Source organism: Dromiciops gliroides, chromosome 4 (genome assembly GCF_019393635.1).
Source record: "Dromiciops gliroides isolate mDroGli1 chromosome 4, mDroGli1.pri, whole genome shotgun sequence".
NCBI classification, from domain to species: domain Eukaryota; kingdom Metazoa; phylum Chordata; class Mammalia; order Microbiotheria; family Microbiotheriidae; genus Dromiciops; species Dromiciops gliroides.
Genome location: NC_057864.1, coordinates 163,434,612 through 163,451,958, shown reverse-complemented (window position 1 = coordinate 163,451,958; position 17,347 = coordinate 163,434,612). Strand labels below are relative to the sequence as shown.

The 17,347-nt window shown below is 44.5% G+C and overlaps 1 protein-coding gene across 1 annotated transcript in view; it reads left to right on the top strand.

Annotated features, from left to right (window-relative positions):
• The window catches only part of AATF (apoptosis antagonizing transcription factor), a 120,569-nt gene extending 104,399 nt beyond the window's left edge, over positions 1–16,170 (top strand). Inside the window, exon 12 of the mRNA XM_044002797.1 lies at positions 12,691–16,170. Within this exon, the coding sequence (XP_043858732.1) occupies positions 12,691–12,754 (64 nt within the window). The 3' untranslated portion in view covers positions 12,755–16,170. The remainder of the gene's footprint in view (positions 1–12,690) is intronic.
• Positions 16,171–17,347: the final 1,177 nt, after the last annotated feature.

Below are 17,347 nucleotides of genomic sequence, written 5' to 3'. Positions count from 1 at the left end.
TGAAAAACAAAAACAACTGCTGCGTCTGGTAGGGAATGTGATGTTTCACTCCCATAGCCTCTCACCTCTCTATGGAAGGGGATCCATTTTCTCTTCTTACTTCAGGACTAGCCTTGGTCCTTATAATTAGCATTTGGGGGGGAAAGCATTGAGTTTCCTTTCCCTCCCCCATTCACACTGTATCAGTCATTGTGCTTGTTCTTTTCCTGGCTTTTTGTTCCAATTTACTAAAAATGAGATATTTGTCAGGCACTTCCCTAGCATAGTGCTTAGAACGTGTTGGGGACTATATTAAATACTTAACTCCCCTACCCACCTCCCACCCCCATATAACTCTTCCCAGACATCCCTATTTCATAGCCATCGTTTCTTACAGTGCAGGAATATTATATTACATTCATATACCACAGTTTGTCTGGTCCCAAAATAGATATTTTGTGAGCCCTTCAAAACTGTGACCTATCTGCTCCAGGCCTTTTTTACCTGTGGCACAGGCACAAGAGACTGCAAGTTTATGCCCACAGCCAACATGCAGATTCCTTTAGAATTTTTTAAAAATTACTTCTAGGCCTACTTTTTAAAGTTTTATTTAAAAGTCCCAAGCTTTAAATTTGTTTTAGTTTGTATGATGTGTCAAGAAATTCATTTGTACATTGATTCCCTTAACGTGGGTGGAGGTTTCTCTCTTGTCCTGTTTTACAGAGGGCTGGTCAGAAACCCAAAGAGCTGACAGAGACCCTTGGCCAGAGCCACATAAGGAGCACAATAAGAAGGGGTGACTAGAGTCATTTGGGTCCAAGTCCTTTGCTTACATACTCTCCTTCCTCTGGGGATCCTTGAGATTCTTGACCAATTTGTACTTAGGTGAAATCTGTGCAAATAAATTTGCACAGATGATTAAGAAGAAGTAAACACTTGTACCAACTACATTTTATGTTGTCCCCTGGCCCTCTCTTCTTTGATGTTCATAACTGATTGAATTTCTGGTGGCCCATTTCCAGAAGAAACAAAGTGAAAGACATAAAGCTTGTGAGGCCCCACTGCAGCATCACATGGGTTGATCTCTCAATTACAGGGCTGTTAGAAAGCAGTAGTTTGGATTCTGTCTTTTCCTGAGACAAGGTACATAGTCCATGTTAGGTGTGACCTTTGGTTATTTTGGGTGGTGATGTTAAGTATTAGGCCAGAAGGTTATTGTCTCTTTGAGTGCAAATTGCAAGAAAAAAACCAATGTTTTCACTGGGGTGCTATTCTTGACTGTCCTGGAAATGAGGTCCAGAATGAGTTCTGACCACACCTTGGTCTTCCTCTGGGGAGCAGAACATTTTATAAACATTAACTCCTTTTACCCTCTGGGCACCTTTGCTTAAAAGGTAAATAGAACTGAAAGCTTTGATCAGAGACAGCTGAAGAGTTCATGGGCCACACTTGTATTAGAGAGATCCATCATGAAGGATCCATAGTAATGATCCCCATGGAGTATCATTCCTATGCCCCTGCTCTGCTGTGGGCTTCTTAGATGGTGTGGGTTGAACCTTTTTAGCCTGGGTCTCTTGCTGTGTGGAATCTGAAATGCTGCAAAGACGACCACTTGTCCTGCCTGGCTTCAGGGCTCCCTGCTTCTTTATAAGGAAGAAGAAATCAATACACATTTTCTCTTACATGCACTCAGCAACACTCCCCCATCTCCATCCCAGATCCTGAGCCTGCAGGGAGGGAACATAGTGTATGGAACAAAGCTCAATCAGTTCTCAGGTGAAGGAAATGCAAACTGCTCATTATATACTTGAGAATCAGATTTTTTAAAGCATTTCATATCATTGGCCGAGGTAACAAGATTCTTGGCTTGAGTGAATAGTTAGTGAATACAGACTGGGTAGGAATTGACTTCCACAAGAGGGAATGAGGTGGGGGTAGCTAGGTAGCTCAGTGGATAAAGCACCAGCCCTGGATTCAGGAGGACCTGAGTTCAAATCCAGCCTCAGACCCTTGACACTTAAATAGCTGTGTGATGCTGGGCAAGTCACTTAACCCCCATTGCCCCGGAAAAAAAAAGGGAATGAGGGCCAGAACATGATTGTGCCACCCAGCAGCCAAAATAATCCAATAGCTAGAGTAGTAGCAGCAGTGCTAGTAGAGTCTCAGCTGAGTATTGCCGGGAGCATTAGCAAAGGCAGGGCCTGAGGTCTCCTCTTCCCTTCCTAAAGAATTGGTTCTCCAGAAGGGTGAACTAGAGGGCATGGCAAAAAGAGGATTGGCAGGCTTGTAGGGCATGACAACTATGTGCAGGGATTGAATATGTCTACTGATGGGCCACTTGTGCTGATGTCACCCTCATTTTTCCTCCTTCTCCTTCCCCCACCCTGCCCCCAGCCCCATTAGAAGATTCATACAGAAAAAACAGAACATTTTCTTGTAGATTCTTTTATAGGAATCCCTCCTGTCAGTATCATAAGGTTTTCTCAGTGTAATGGACCTTAGAGATGTTAGGATCACAGGATTTAGGTCTAGAAGGGACTTAGTTGAGCTCTCTTCTAAGCCCCCTCTTGCACAGATAAGGAACCTGCAGCACAAAATGGTTAAGTGATTCTCTCCAGCTCTTCCAGCTCATAAGTAGCACAATTGGAACTTGAGCCTCCATCTTTTGCCTTCAGTGTTTTCCTTCTGCTTCAGGCTACACAGAAGCCAATCCTGCCTGGAATGCCCCCCCCCACACACACACACACACACACACTTCCACCCCTTAGAATCTCACCTCAGGCACCACCTTGCACAGGAAACCAACCTGTCCTGATCCCCTCAGCTGAGCCCTCCTTAATCTCCTTGTATTGTTTTTGTATAGACAGGCTGTTGGGCTGGAACTAAATATATATGTTCCTGAAAATCACCTCAGAATACTTACACCATCTCATGCAATGAAAATAGGACTTACTGGAAAATGAGGTTAGGGGAACAATGCTAGAACAGTTACCCAGGCGAAGCCACTGCAACCATAAAGGAGGAGCTACCATCCACTGGGTCTCAGATGTTATCAGCCCCTGCCCCATGAGGGTTGGAGGAGATCACCCTGTGTTCAGAACAGGAGACCTTTGATCCTACCTCTTCTGTGAGTCCCTCAGGGTATTGCCCCCTCGCCCCACCCCAAGTGCCAAATCCATTTCCACAGAGCTGCTAATCTCAGCTGGGCTTTTTCTTGGGCACGTTGTAAGGGTCAAATGGGTCTGGTCATTGTCGTGTGTATTCTGGGGTTGGGTAGTGTGGGGTCCTGTTCAGGGTCATTCTCCCTGTTCTGTTTAGTGCCTGCCTCTTTAGGCCCCCACCTCTCAATCTTGTTGAATGTTATGTTCCTCCTGAAATAACTCACTACTTCCTGGGTTGGTGCCCCTCCCACTCCGAAAATGCATGGTGTCTATTCTGGGGAGGCATGAGTGGCATGTTGAGAGTCTCCCTGTCTTCCCTTCCATGATCTCTACAGGTCACCTGCTCCCTAGTGAATAGCTCTCACTGCATCCTGAGTTTGCATCTCTCCCCCACAATCTATCTGTACAGGTTAACCCCTGATGCACAGCTGAGTCATCATAGTATCTGTTCTGGGGAAGTGGAGACACTTTGGGGATCTTCCTGTTACTACCTCTTAGTAGCTCTCACTGCAGCCTGGGTCAGCATGCCCCTCAGCCCTGCCCCCTCACCCCATGCCAGCCCAGTCAAGGAAGATGAGTGACCGCTGTAGCACTTTCTCCTAGTTGAAGCCAGGCACCTCCTCTTCTCACAGTTCCCCCACCTACCACCATGGTGCAGTTTTCCTTGATGAAATTGTGCATCAGAAGATGCAAAATTCCCGTGCTCAAAAATGTTCCTTAATATATTGATTGGGTTTTTAGTGCAAGTGTTACAGCAGAACTGCCTATACTTAGTTCTCCTCACAATAGATAGTGAGCTCCTTGAGAGCAGGCACGGCTTCATCCGAGTGATCACAGTGCCTAACACTGCTGTTTGGCTCATGGATGCTGCTGATAGCACATCGAGGTTAAATGAGTAATAGCTATAAAACAATCTTGTGTCTACTGAGAGTGAAGAGCCACAGAAACCCAGAGTGGTGATGATGCAATTGAGATAGCAGCCTAAGGCTGGGGTGGTGGTGGTGGTGGTGGTGTCAGCAGCACCCCAGAGTCAGACAGGTTTGTTGGGCCAGTCTGCAAAGCTCTCTGCTTCGGTCTTTCGGTACTTAAATGAATATAGCATTACTTACTTGTATAATAGGGGTATTATAAGTGACTCTGGGCTGTGATGACCTCCAAAGCAGTTGGGCAGTGTTCTGTGGTCTGTAGCACCTGGTAGTATTAGTCGTCTTGAGTTAACATTTTGAAGTGCAGGAGAAGAGGGCAAGCTTGAAGTAGTGACAGAAAGAACAGCTTCTTGGCAGGAGGGTGGAGCAGAGACTGAAGTAAATTGCTTGCATATAGGTTGTGGTTCCTAAGAATAGTTTCCTAGAGGGCTTAGAATCCTTCCCTCTTCCCGGCTCCTGTTTTGGTTCACATGCTTTTCAGCCACAGAGTACCCAAAGGTGCCCTATTACTTTCATTGCCTTTGCTCTACAAGAGAGGATGGCTCTCTCCTGAACTCGGATGCCATGGAACATAAGAGCCCAGCCTGGGCATTGAGGTGCAGGGATTGAAGCTGCGTGGCATATCTTTTCTGTGTGCTTATCTCAGAAGTTGCATTACTTAGCGTACCCTATCTTCAAGTGGGTTGAGGGCCCATGCTTCCCCTCGTTCACTCTCAGTAGTATTAGCAGGGTGCCTTCCTTGTTTGACTGCCAGATAGCAACAAACACTGCTCCTTGAATTAGAGATGTTTAGGCCCTCAGAGATAGGTGTTAAATGCAAGTAAGAGATGCTCAACTGAGCTGCCCCCTCCAATGTACAGGGTCACTGTGCAGTGCTCATGATGTGGATTCTAATGTCACTTTGGTGTCCTGTCTCACCTCCAGTTCAGTTGGAGGAAGTGATTCACATCTAAGCAGTGAAGCATCCCTTGGCTTTTAACAGGAGCTGTTAGAGGGGCCAGTGTTTGAACAAGAAGCTTCATCTTCCCGAAGCTGGCAGTCACAAAACCGTAAACACAACACGGACCAACTCTATTGCCTAGAATCGTGGTGGCTTGACATTAGTTAATATTAAACATCTCCAGCAAGGTGGGGAGCTCTGCAGCTCAGCCACGAAATAAAAATAAATAAAAATAAAGAGAAAACCCTGTTAAAAGCAGCGAGATGATTTGTCATCTTTCCTTTGTGAGGCAATTTGTCTTTACTCGCATCAAATCTGTTAAAACAGTCAAACTGTGAAAGTGGAAATCTTCTTAGGAATATGGAATATTAATGCACAGGAAAGGAGGAGAGGTCCATTTTGTCTAAAGAGTGTTTCTCTCCCCTTTTCTGAAATCTGAAGGAGGCAATTTCTTTTTCTTTAGCAATTGTCTTCTGAGTGCAGAGAATGTGAACCTGGTGGCAGGAAAGATAGGGCTGCAAGTACCATAGTCCTCCTTCCGTGGGTGCACATCCAGTCTTCGGTAAGCAATCCAGATGGAAGTTAGAATGGAATCCTCACTGGCTTTTTGGGGCTGCATTTCTGTGTTGGAAGTGTGACTGGAGAAGGATGTAGCCAAGAAGGAGGTCTGTAGCTTATGAAGTGGGATTGCCATGAAGGTGGCAATTTGGGACCGCTTTGAGGTTAATGGAGGTATAGGATTGGGGGAAGAAATATTTATAAACTATTGTTCCTATCCATATCTATTTGCTCACTCCCCTACCGATTTTCCCCTTCGTCATCTCCAGCCTCCTTTGTTTGGGGTCTGAACTTGCTTCTTAAAAATTTATAAATCTTGTGTCTGATCTTTAGGAGACAGGCCGGAGGTCACATGTCAGCATCTGTAATTTAAAGCTGCAGGGCTAAAAGCATTTGCAGGGGCTTGAAGGACCTAGTTTTGACCTGACCAAAAGAGCGAATTGAAACAGCCCTTCTCAAGTCTCCTTCAAGCACTAGGGAGGCTGGTGATGAGAGCTGTCACACTAGGTAATTTATGGGCTCCGGTTTGCTCGGAGTGGCCGGGGTGGCCTGGCTTTGGTGGAAATGCATCACGCACTGCCATCGTGTGGCCGACTGAGAGCATGTGCCCCTGGTGTGTTCTGCAGTCATTGTGAGAAGGGTGGTAGAGTGAACAGAGGCTCACTCTTTCCTCACTTAAAAACACAGTATTCTCAGTTGCTGTGTTAATTTGCTTCTACTAGGGATTGAAATTGGAGAATTACTAAAGAGGACTGTGTTCCTTTATAGATAGTTGTGTTGAGGCTTCAAAACACTTTCCTTTCTAATAGTTACTCCTCTGTCTCACGGGAGTGCCAGTGTTTACTCTAATTAAATGTTTTTAAAAGCCTGACATTGGGACACTTATTCCTTAGGAAAACTATGTCTCCCCTCTCCCTTCTCCCCCCCCCCCACCCCTGTTCCCTTCTCTTTCCCCACTTCCTTTGCCCTTCCCCTCTCATCCAGATAATTGTATGTATTTCTTTCTGAATTTTCAGTATCTATCTGTTCCCATATTCATGATGATAAAGGATGGGTGAGTCATCCTCTATCCACCTCCCTGTAAAGCATTCTGGGCTGCTGCCTGCTGTCATTTGGATCAAGATGTTCCCCTTTGGAGGGAGTTTCAGATACCTCTCTTCACCATCTGCCTCATGCATAGGAAGTCATGAACTTGTCCCTGTGGACACTAAGTGAAATGGACTGGGCTTAGAGGAGCTAATCCTGAGTAGTTTGAGAACAAACGGAAGGTCCAGGGAAGGGGCATGTCTCCAGAGGTAGCTGGAGGCTGCCACCTTGTGCCCTGAGAATAGTTCCTGTACCTTGTGTAAAACTGGCATAATCCTAACCTTTGTGTTGACTCGTGTTGATCTTTAGGCACCTCTGGGTCCCACGCCAGATCAGACAGTTTCACTAAATTTATCATTTGATTTTAAAAGGTAGGCACCTCTCCCCCCCCCCCCCCCAGGAGATGAGCATCAGTGACATTACAGTACACACTAAGCATCCCTACTATGTTGAGATCATTCTTCTCATTCAATTACTCTTACAGGCAGGAAAGCTGAGGTATCCTTCAGGGAAGCAGTCTGGATATGGACTTCATTTCTTAGGTTTCTGTGGTGGTGGCCCATCCATCCTCCTTACCACTGGTTTGGCCAAGACTTTGGCCAGATCCTGTCTGCCCAGCTTGAGAATCCCAGACTCCCTCTTGCTGCTTGAGTGCTGTGTTCAGCTCCTTTGATTCTCAGTTGTGTATTTTCTAAGCACCAGTGTCGTCAGTCCCCAACGTTTACAACAGGACTACTGTGTGCAGAGCCAGGTCTTCAGCGCTGTTGGGGAGAGGGTGGGAGGTGCAAAAGAAGAAGGCACCACCTGCACCCTTGGGGACTTGACAGTCTATTTAGAGAGACAAAGCACACACATGAAACAAGCCAAGGACATGTTTTCTGAGCAACAAATCAACATGTATAAATTAATCCAGTGCAGCAAGTGCAGTGTCTTATTTTAATCAAGTAAATGACAGGGTTTGCTCGGAAGAATCTCTATGCCAGTAGATTTCAAAGAACCGGCCTCAGATCTTGGAAAGTGACATTCTTTCCTGGGGAAAATGACTTTGGGGTGATAGGGTAGGACAGAGCAGCGGGGAATGATTGCTTTCTGCCCACATTTCCTACCACTGTGTGCATTTGGGGGCAGCACTTGATGGCATCCATAGTGTTACAGACATCAGTGGGGAGGAAAATAGTGTTTGGGAATGAGGTGGGGGGTGGGGAGGATGGAGGTGCATACAGTCCCTTCATTCAGGAATCGGGCTCCAGGTTACTTCTGCAGGCTGAAGCTTTGGAAATGGAGAGCCAACCAAGATCATTTGCAGGTTTCATGTGCCCCTGTTGTGCTATTTGTCCTACAACCATCATGAGCTACAACTGTCAGCGTTTGAGTCCCATGATCAGTGTGCATGTGAAGAATGGGAGCTGGGATGTTTGCATGTGTGTGGACGTACGCCCCGACTGACCATCTGCCTTAAGATGATGGGCATTTGCCCTGCCTTGTTCAGTAATGTTTAAAATGTACCCACTGCTAAGTACAATTGATCGCATTGTACGGGCTTGTGCAGCTTGTACTTTTTTTTTTGCGTGGTCAGAAGAATTGCATAATAAATAATTAAAGCCCAGATTCTAATACACACATACACACATTTTATGGAAAATGGCTGCTAATCCATGACCATTTTTTCCAGAAACAGGTTTTATGATAATATAGTAAAAATATTAAATTAGAAAATGCCTCACTAAGGGTTATAAAACCTTACTACAGTCGAGATAGGTAATTATCCCCTCTACAGCCTAAATGACAGTTTAAAAGAAATAAAAATGTTAGTGCTCATTACTTGCTTTTGTAGGTTGCAATAAAGGGTAAGTTAAATTTTAATTCAAGGAAGAGCCCCTGCTATCGACCTTCTGCCTCTCTCTACCTCAGGTGTAGGTTCTGTTAATTACTCTATGTAGGTTATTCTTCTGCATGGTACTAATAGCAGTGTACTCTAAGGTGCTAAAAGTCACCTTTCCTCCAGCGGACATTCCCACTGGCAGTGGAAGCTGAGTGGGGGGTGGGGGTGGGGGCGGGGGACAAAGGGCGGGAATACATTTCAGCTCAGTGACTCAGATCTCAATTCTTAATATGATTGGTAGGAGGAATTATGTTGTGTGTGTGTGTGTTTTTTTTATTCTGAGTTCATTATGCGTAGCCTTAAGGGGAGGACCAAGAGTATTAAACTATACACTTAGCCTGCAGAATCAGATGGAGACAAGGTTAACCTGAAGGATTGATAGTTTGGCTCTCTGCATGGCTAAGTCCTGGTGAGGGAAGATGCTGCAGGGGGAAAAAATTTCTGTGCTGTAGAAGAAAACCTGACTCTTGGTTCCTTGGCAGTTGTTTTGCTAAGAGGGCTGGATGGTTATTGCTGCTGCTGTTCTTTTATTTTGCAAAGGGTAGGACTGTCTTTTACATACTGACTGATGCCTTGTCCTGAGCACTGGCCTCTGGATCCCAGGTCTTTCTAAATCTAAGTAAATCTGGCTAGCTCTGAGTCTGCTAAAACTCAGAAAACTCAGCATCCCCCTAGTTTATGATTCTGAATTTTTCTCCTCAGCTCCAGTATACTCCTTCAGTGAATGGAAAATTCAGCCAGAGATGAAACCTCTGAATTTAAAAATGGGATAGACAGCAGTTCATATATGATTGTCTAGAAAAAGCCATCTATCTTTGCAAGGCACTTAACCTCCCACTACCCCAGGCTACTACCCAAGACTGTAAATTGCAGAGCAGTTGCAGATCTTCATTGGTAGAGGGAATTTCCTCACCAGGAGTCCCCTGTACCAGTGAGTTCATGGATCAAGGAAAGGGCAGGTAGGAAAAAGAGGCATTTCAAACTAGGAGCCAGGCTCGGCTGCTCACGTAACTCCATAGAGATCTCATGTGTCTTGTCTTTTATCGGGTAACACATGGGTAAGGAAGAATTCTTGAGAACTCAGAGTGCTTGGAGGGGGAAAAAATTCTTTCAAAGCCAATGCAAACTCCCCTAGTCATCAATACTAGAAGATGTTTTGCTCTTCCCTGCTATATAAACGTGCTCATATGCATAAATGTGTTGCAAACGATTGATTTTAAAAGCCTGGAAATGGAACTGAAGGGTCCGATAGAGTCTACACTGATTTGCCACTGGTGCCGAGACCTTTTGGTCCTGTAAATTGGTGAATCCCTCTTTCCCTTTTCATTTTCTTCTCTCCCAGGTGGGAATTAAGGGCTAGAGATTCTCCTGAAAGGGAGGCAGAAAAGACCAGGACCCTGTGGTTCCCCTAGAAGAGCTCTCAGTACAGTCTGTGACCTTCCTCTTGGATTGAGGAAGTGAACTAGTGGGCACAGGACTGTCAAAGCAAGGGCAGAGCCAGAGGCCTCCTGGGGAGCCAGGTTAGGGGAGGTCATACCCAGGTGCTTTGCATTCATTGACTCCCATTAGCCTTCATCTTAGCCAGGGTGGGGCAGGAATGTAAGTTGTCAAGAAGTGTCCCCTTCTTTCTCCCCTGGGCTGTGCATGGTCAGCTTAGGATTGGGGGTGGGGGGGGGGACAGAGTGGGACATAAACCTTGCTGAGCCCCTTGGAGATTGAGAAGTGACCATATGAACACAAATCCACAAATTGGGAAAAATACAAAGGGACTTTCACTTTGGGTTAGTAGTTCTTGTGTTTAAATTAATGGGATTAAATTTAAGGGGAGTGAATAAATCATAGGGGGACCCTAAATGTCATCTAGTTCAAATCTCATTTTGTAAATGGGGAAGTTAAGGCACAGAGAAAAGTGACTAGAACTGATCCTGGACTACACTGAGGGTGAAGGAGGGAAGAGAAAAGGCATTTATAGCGGCGTGCTTAGGGCTAATAAGCACTTTACAGTTATTGTCTCATCTGTTGCAACAACCCTGCAAGATAGGTGCTGTTATTATGGTCATTTTACAGTTGAGGAACCTGATGCACACAGAGGTTAAGTGACTTGCCCAGGGTCACACAGCTAAGAAGTATCTGAGACCAGATTTGGACTCAGTCTTCCTGACTGTCCCACTTAGCTGCCTTGTGACTAGCCCATGGTCGCAGCTAATTAGTGGAAGAGCCAAGGCTAGAATCCAATTCTTGGACTCATAATACCATTGCCTTGATTGCACCAACTTCAAGGACTCAGAATTTTGTGGTCGTACATGCTCCCTCTGCTATTGCAGATACAGTCCTTCGGTGTTCCTGTAGATAGCTTTAGGGTATTGCTGTGGCTGGTTAATTATCTTCTGGACTTTGGAAGAGGCTTCTTGTTTTTCTTTAAGTTTCTTTCTTTCTTGTAACTTGATTTCTAGATGACATTTTTCATTGTTGACACTATTCCTGTCCACAGTCACCATAGGGAGCTACAAACGCCCCTGAAGAAACTCGCATTGAAGACTTGCCACACAAAAACAGCAGGTGCTGTAATGGTTTTCAGAGCTAGACATAAGATATTAAATAAGAAGTGTGGCTCACCCGTCCTGGGCCTTCACAGGCTCAGGAGCCCAGATGTAGTGGGAATAGGGATTAGGCCATGAAACTGACCCGTTCCATTTTCATAGGGATGACACTGTTTTCTCAGCCCAGTTCTTCTTTCATTCAAGACATTTGTCGGGCCTTTATGTTAAATACTGGTGTCCGTCATCTGGCCTTATTGGGCAAGAACCCACATTGTTTTTCCTGTGGGCCAGGCTTTAGATGCTGTATGGTGTGCTTAGCTCTGCTGGGGAACTCTTAGGCTCTCTGACCTCCACTCTCTCCAGCCCCCACAACCACATCCATTCATTCAGTCTGGTGACTTCCTTTTGTCCCAAGGATTAAATAGAAAATCCTCTGTGTGCCATTGAAAGCCCTTTACGACCTGACCCTTTCCTGCTTTTGCCAGCTTCTTACACTTGACTCTTCTCTACATAGTCTAGGATTCAACAGCACTGGCCTCTTTTATCACTCCCCACACACCACACTCCATCTCCCACCTCCTGCCTTTTTACTGGCTGGCCCCCGGCCAGCCTCGAGCATGCCTGCAGGAGACCTTTCCCGGCACTGCCTCTGCCACCCTCCCCAGCACCTTCCATGCCTTGTGCTTCTCTTCCATTTGCCCTGACAATTTTCCGAATGTATAACTGTACATATTGTCTTCCCCCAATAGAATGGGAGTTCCTTGAGGGCAGGGATCCCATTTTTGCCTTTCTTTGAGTTCCTAGTGCCTGGTACAAAGTCTGCATTTCATAGATGTCAATTGACTTGTAGGCACATGGCCTTGACTTCCTTGCTACCTTTTTCTTTAGGCTTTTCTTGACACCCCCACCCCCAGTGACTGTATGTACATGCAGTTATTCTTAGGGCAGAGATAAGAAGTTACCTCTTTTAATTTTTAGTGCATAAGATCCGTGTGTGTGTGTGTGTGTGTGTGTGTGTGTGTGTGTGTGTGTGTGTATAAATGTCAAAACCCAACCTTTAGAAATAAATAAGCTAGTCTAATTTTTTTATTGGGGTGAAGGGAAGGGGAGGGAGAAGGGGAACTCAATTCTCCTATTGGAACAGCTGCATATGTGATATTAATTGGAATCTTGTTGCTGGGTCATTTTCATTGTTTTTCAAGTACCGTCAAGTCCAAGAAAATGTATGAGAACTAAATTATATCCCCCACATCCCATTCCTGATTGAATCCTCCTTAGAGTGTGGCAGTCTCATACATCCTATTAAAATATTCAATTTTGTTTTCTTACTTGAAGAGCCCGTCTGTAAAGGGCAAACTGAGAGAAAGCTCATTCCCTAGAGACGGGGTCCCCAGCCACACTGGAATAGTGACAGATTTCAGTGCAGCCTGTGGTTGGCTGGCTTAGAGGCTCCTTTCCTGCCTCTGTGTTTATGAAAGAAGGATGACCATGGAATGCGCTTGGTGGTGGATTTTCAGTTGAACATTAGAGTATTTCATCTCTTTTCTTCTGGATTTAACCTTGAAAAAGTTATTTGGCATTCATTTTTTCATATTTCCCTTTTGGTTTTGTCTTTTAGGACAGAGCTTTATCGATCACTCTTTGGAAAAGTCAGCACACCTGCAGAAGGCCCTCAGAATTAGGGTCACCCACCCCAGCTGGATGTGTATTTTCTACTAGAATTGAAGAGATGGCTAGAAGGAAAAGCTGTCTCCATATCCCAATGTTGACTGCTCATCTAAGCAAATGGTTGACACCTCCTTGACACCCAAGGCTGAATTTAGTGAGGGAACTAGTACTGTCCCCTCAGGAAGAAGTGTCTTTAATATGCACTCACTCATAATACCTGTTTGATACCTCCAGGACATTAAGGATCCCCCACTCCCCCCTTTTAAGTTGCTTCAGTGATTTGTGTGGCCAGAGAGCCATCCCTCATGTCTTTGATGATCACAGAGAAGTGGTGTTGGCTTTCGCTACTTTTAAATATTTCTAAAGTGTCAGCAGTTGGAGGACTCTGTATCCTACTGGAATGTTCAGTAATTGGTTGGGAATCATTCTTTCAAGCAAGAGCCTGTTGAAATAGACATGCATGGGACTGCATGACATGAGACCGCCCTAGACAGAAGAAAGCCTGAGCAAAATGCTGCTTGTCCTGTGTTCAGAGGTTTTTCAGGGCCCTGGGCCCTGGGCCCTGAGTCCAAGGAGCTCTAGGAAATCTTGATGGTCACGCCCACCTTTTTTTGCAGCTCAGAAATATTGGTGGATTTTCAGCTGAATTTTGATCCTTTGACTTTATTTTTTTTTGTTTTCCCCCCTGTAGCTGGTAAGGATTCTTTCAGAATCCTGTTCCTTTCTCACCACTCATGACACACTTTATTGAGGTTAACTCTGGTGTAAATCTAGCAGGAGCAGATGATTCACTTGTTTTTCATCCAAAGGTCAAAAGCTGGAAATTAAATCCCCATAAGGGGGATTTATTGGCCTGCTGTGGTCAATCTACAATGAAGATGATCGTGCATAAGTAATGCATGCATATGGATGGCGCAGCACGTGGCGCCAAGTGCTCAGCTGCATCCTTTGCTCTGCCCAAGTCTTCATTTGATGTCTAAGAGGAGACCCTTACACAAGCTCACAAAGTATAATTGTCATAAATACAGAATTGTGGTTTGGGAAAATAATGTTTTGGTGATGAAAATGTCAAAACAGAATTACAGATTCTTCTTGTTCTAGGAATCCTGTGTTCCTTTGGCTTTGGTATCCAATGACTCTTGATACAACACTGCCCTGAGGCTGGAATCCAGATGTATTCAGAACTGAATGTAATGTGGATCCTAGCTTATTTTTTTTTCTAGCTTATTTTTTAATATACGTGTGTCTTCTGAGCACAGGGTGGGGCAAATAGGAGGGAAGAAGTTTTTTCCACCTCTAATTAATTGGTCCCTTTTTCTTGGTGACTTGTATTTCCTGCCTTGATATTCACCTCTTGGGTTTGACTGTCAAGGAAACATAAAATTTTCGGTGCTGCTCTATTTCCAGAAATATAAGGCATCACTCAAAAGGGATCTCTTTTTTTAATATAATGTATGATTCTTTCCTTTTGGCCTGAGGACTCCCAGATAATGCATATTATAACAGCAAGTAAATAACTCTTAAATATTTCTATGTGACACCAGGCTTGCTTTCTTAAGGGGATCAGACCTTTTGTTGCTGTCGAATTTTATCAGGTGAAGAATGAGATCTAAATAGGTGTTCCAGAATCTTTGGAGCAGATATGCTTAATTAAAGTGAATGAAAAGTCGGGACCAATGTGAAATACCGAACAGGCAAGGGGTTTTCAGCCAAGGGAGGCCGGTGTTTTAAAATTCCGAATACCACCCTCCTTCCAGCCAAGAATAAATTGGAAACTATTTTAATTGACACGGATACTGCAATTCAACTGTTACTAGAAAGACAGATTAGTTGATTGATTTGCATTTTAATAAAACTAATACTTTACATTTTGGTGGCTAATGCTGATTTTTAAATGAGTTCAGAGCTGTTATCTAGAGTTTCAATCCAAAGACCTTTTTTCAGTGTTGACTGAAGCATTCTCTCCTTTGTATGGAGTTTTGCTTATTTTATTCTTGACCAACTGACTACTTATGGCAGCCACAAACCAGGGACCATGAAGGGCCCACCGGTATACTGTCATAGGCAGAAGAGGAACCAGGTAATATCCAAAATGTGATATCATCCTTTCCTATCCTCTTCCTGTGCCGCAGAAGTAAGTTTTTGGGAGAGGCTCATTGAGCTCCTTCCCTTTGCACTCGTGCACACGCGCTCGCTCTCGCTCTCTCGCGCTCTCTCCCCCCCCCCCATCCCTCTGTGTGTGTGTGTGTGTGTGTGTGTGTGTGTGTGTGTGTGTGTGTGTGTGTGTGTGTGTGTGTGTAGAAAGAAAAAGAGATTTGTCAAGGCTGGCTTTCAGGATTCATTGGGCCTCGTTTACCATCTCTGTCACACATTGCATGGAGAAGGAGGTGGCATGCTGGGCCAGGAACTGGTCCTGAAGTTCATTCCTTGCTCCCTAGGGGATGCTTCAGTTCAGTGTCCTCCTTCGCAAGGATTAAGGAGCTATGGCCCTTAAAGTGCTTTGAGATGATGCTCCATAATCTCTCTCCCAGCCCTCCCCTTTCCTCTTTCTATCCCCTCCTCTCTTCTCTTTGGATCACATTGCCAGCTGAAATCTTATTTTCTCTCTACTCTCACCTCCAGTTCTTTTGCTTGTTGCTACTTGAAACTCTTGTCCCAGTGTCCTTTTAGATTTCTTTTGGGGAGTAGAGGGTGGTTTGTGAAGGTTGAACTGTAAATGTCTTTTCCTATGCAAGCATTCTCTTTGGGTCCTTTTCTGTTGTTTTTGCTTCCTTTGTAAAACCCCTTGGTGAGTGGTCTTCACAGATTTGTTCTGGACTCATTTAGCTCTTGGACTGAGGTGGCAAATAAAAGATTCTATTGGTTCTGACCCCAGAGGTCTCATTAGATAGGTAGGGATATGATCACATTGATGGGTGGCCATTTAAAATCATATTCACCTTTTTCCAGGTTAACAGGTTAATTCTCCCTCTCCCCCTGGCCCCCCCTCCCCATTTTTAAGGATTGCTAAATATTCCCCAGGATACTTTATTCTGTATGACTGCCTTTTTACCAGTTCTAAAAGGAGGATTGGGTCTGTGCCCCTGAATTGATCTAGAATGTGCCTTTTGAAATGCAGTTGGGCCTTTAGCATTCCCTAAGGGTTCCTACCACAGACATTTCATGCATTTAATGCATTAGTGCCAATATCCTTTTCTCCCGTGGGCCAGATTCAAGAAATGGGGAGTGTCATAGCTCAGCACAAACTTTCCAGATGAGTAGAGTTGACCGATTTTTATAGGGACTCTCCCTGAGGCCACCAGGTACAGAAAGTCAGAAGTGTTTTGGTTCCAGGTTGGCAATTCTCTCCCTCTGGCATTTTTGTGTACCAATGATCTGATAACTTGTATATTCATATGAGATTTTCTTGTTGTATCATGTTTAATAAAAAGCTTGAAATAAAAGCAAGGTTTGTCTGGTATTAATAACGGCACCTTACTGCTTTTCCCTTCATTACTGGAGTTGTGTTCGTTCACTCCTGTTTTGTTGTCTATTCAATGTGGATTTGTTGGGGCGGCTAGGTGGCGCAGTAGATAAAGGACCGGCCCTGGATTCAGGAGGACCTGAGTTCAAATCCGGCCTCAGACACTTGACACTTACTAGCTGTGTGACCCTGGGCAAGTCACTTAACCCCCATTGCCTTGCAAAAAGACAAAAAAACAAAAAACAATGTGGATTTGTGTCTCCATAAATGTAACATTTCCTTTCTCTCCCTTACTACCCCACCAAGTCAAGCATTTCCTCTCAGTCTTCTCTTGACATTCTCCTTCAACATAACATTTCAAAAATAACTGTGGGTAATTTGATAAGTTCATTAACTACTACATATCCCCCTGCTGATTTGTATATATTCAGTTTGTTCACCAACTCTATTGATGGAAGTCTTCATTACTTATTCCTTGTCTAGAGGACCAAGGTATGTGGTAAATGCAGAGGGAGAATGCCTTCTCTTGCTTTTGTTTATCTTAGTATCTATGGATTTCCTTTACAGTACCTTTACCTCTTATTAGAGTAGGACTACCAAGAGCTTGGTGATATTTGTATTGCTAGGAAATATGAGTTTCTGTTTCCTGGTATAGAGTTTCTAAAACCAAGAACACTAGCTTCATGGAGAAAATTAAAAATGAGGAGGGTGATCCCATATGAGAGCAGTGAGGAAGAGTGGGAGGTCTGTGAGATCCTGAGTCAGGAAACATTTATTAAACACCTACTATGCACCAGGCATTGTGCTAAGCGGCAGATACAAAGAATGGCAGAAGACATTTCCTGCCCTCAAGGACCTCACACTCTAATGAATAGTACCTAAAAGAGAATGGATTTTCCCTCTCCTTGTTTTTGTGACTGCCTAGAGCTTTGGATCTTTAGTTAGGCCACTGGGATTTAAGAGTGAGAGGTGGGGCAGCTAGGTGGCACAGTGGATAAAGCACTGGCCCTGGAGTCAGGAGGACCTGAGTTCAAATCCGGCCTCAGACACTTAACACTTACTAGCTGTGTGACCCTGGGCAAGTCACTTAACCCCAATTGCCTCACCAAAAAAAACAAAAACAAAAAAATAAAGTATCACCCTG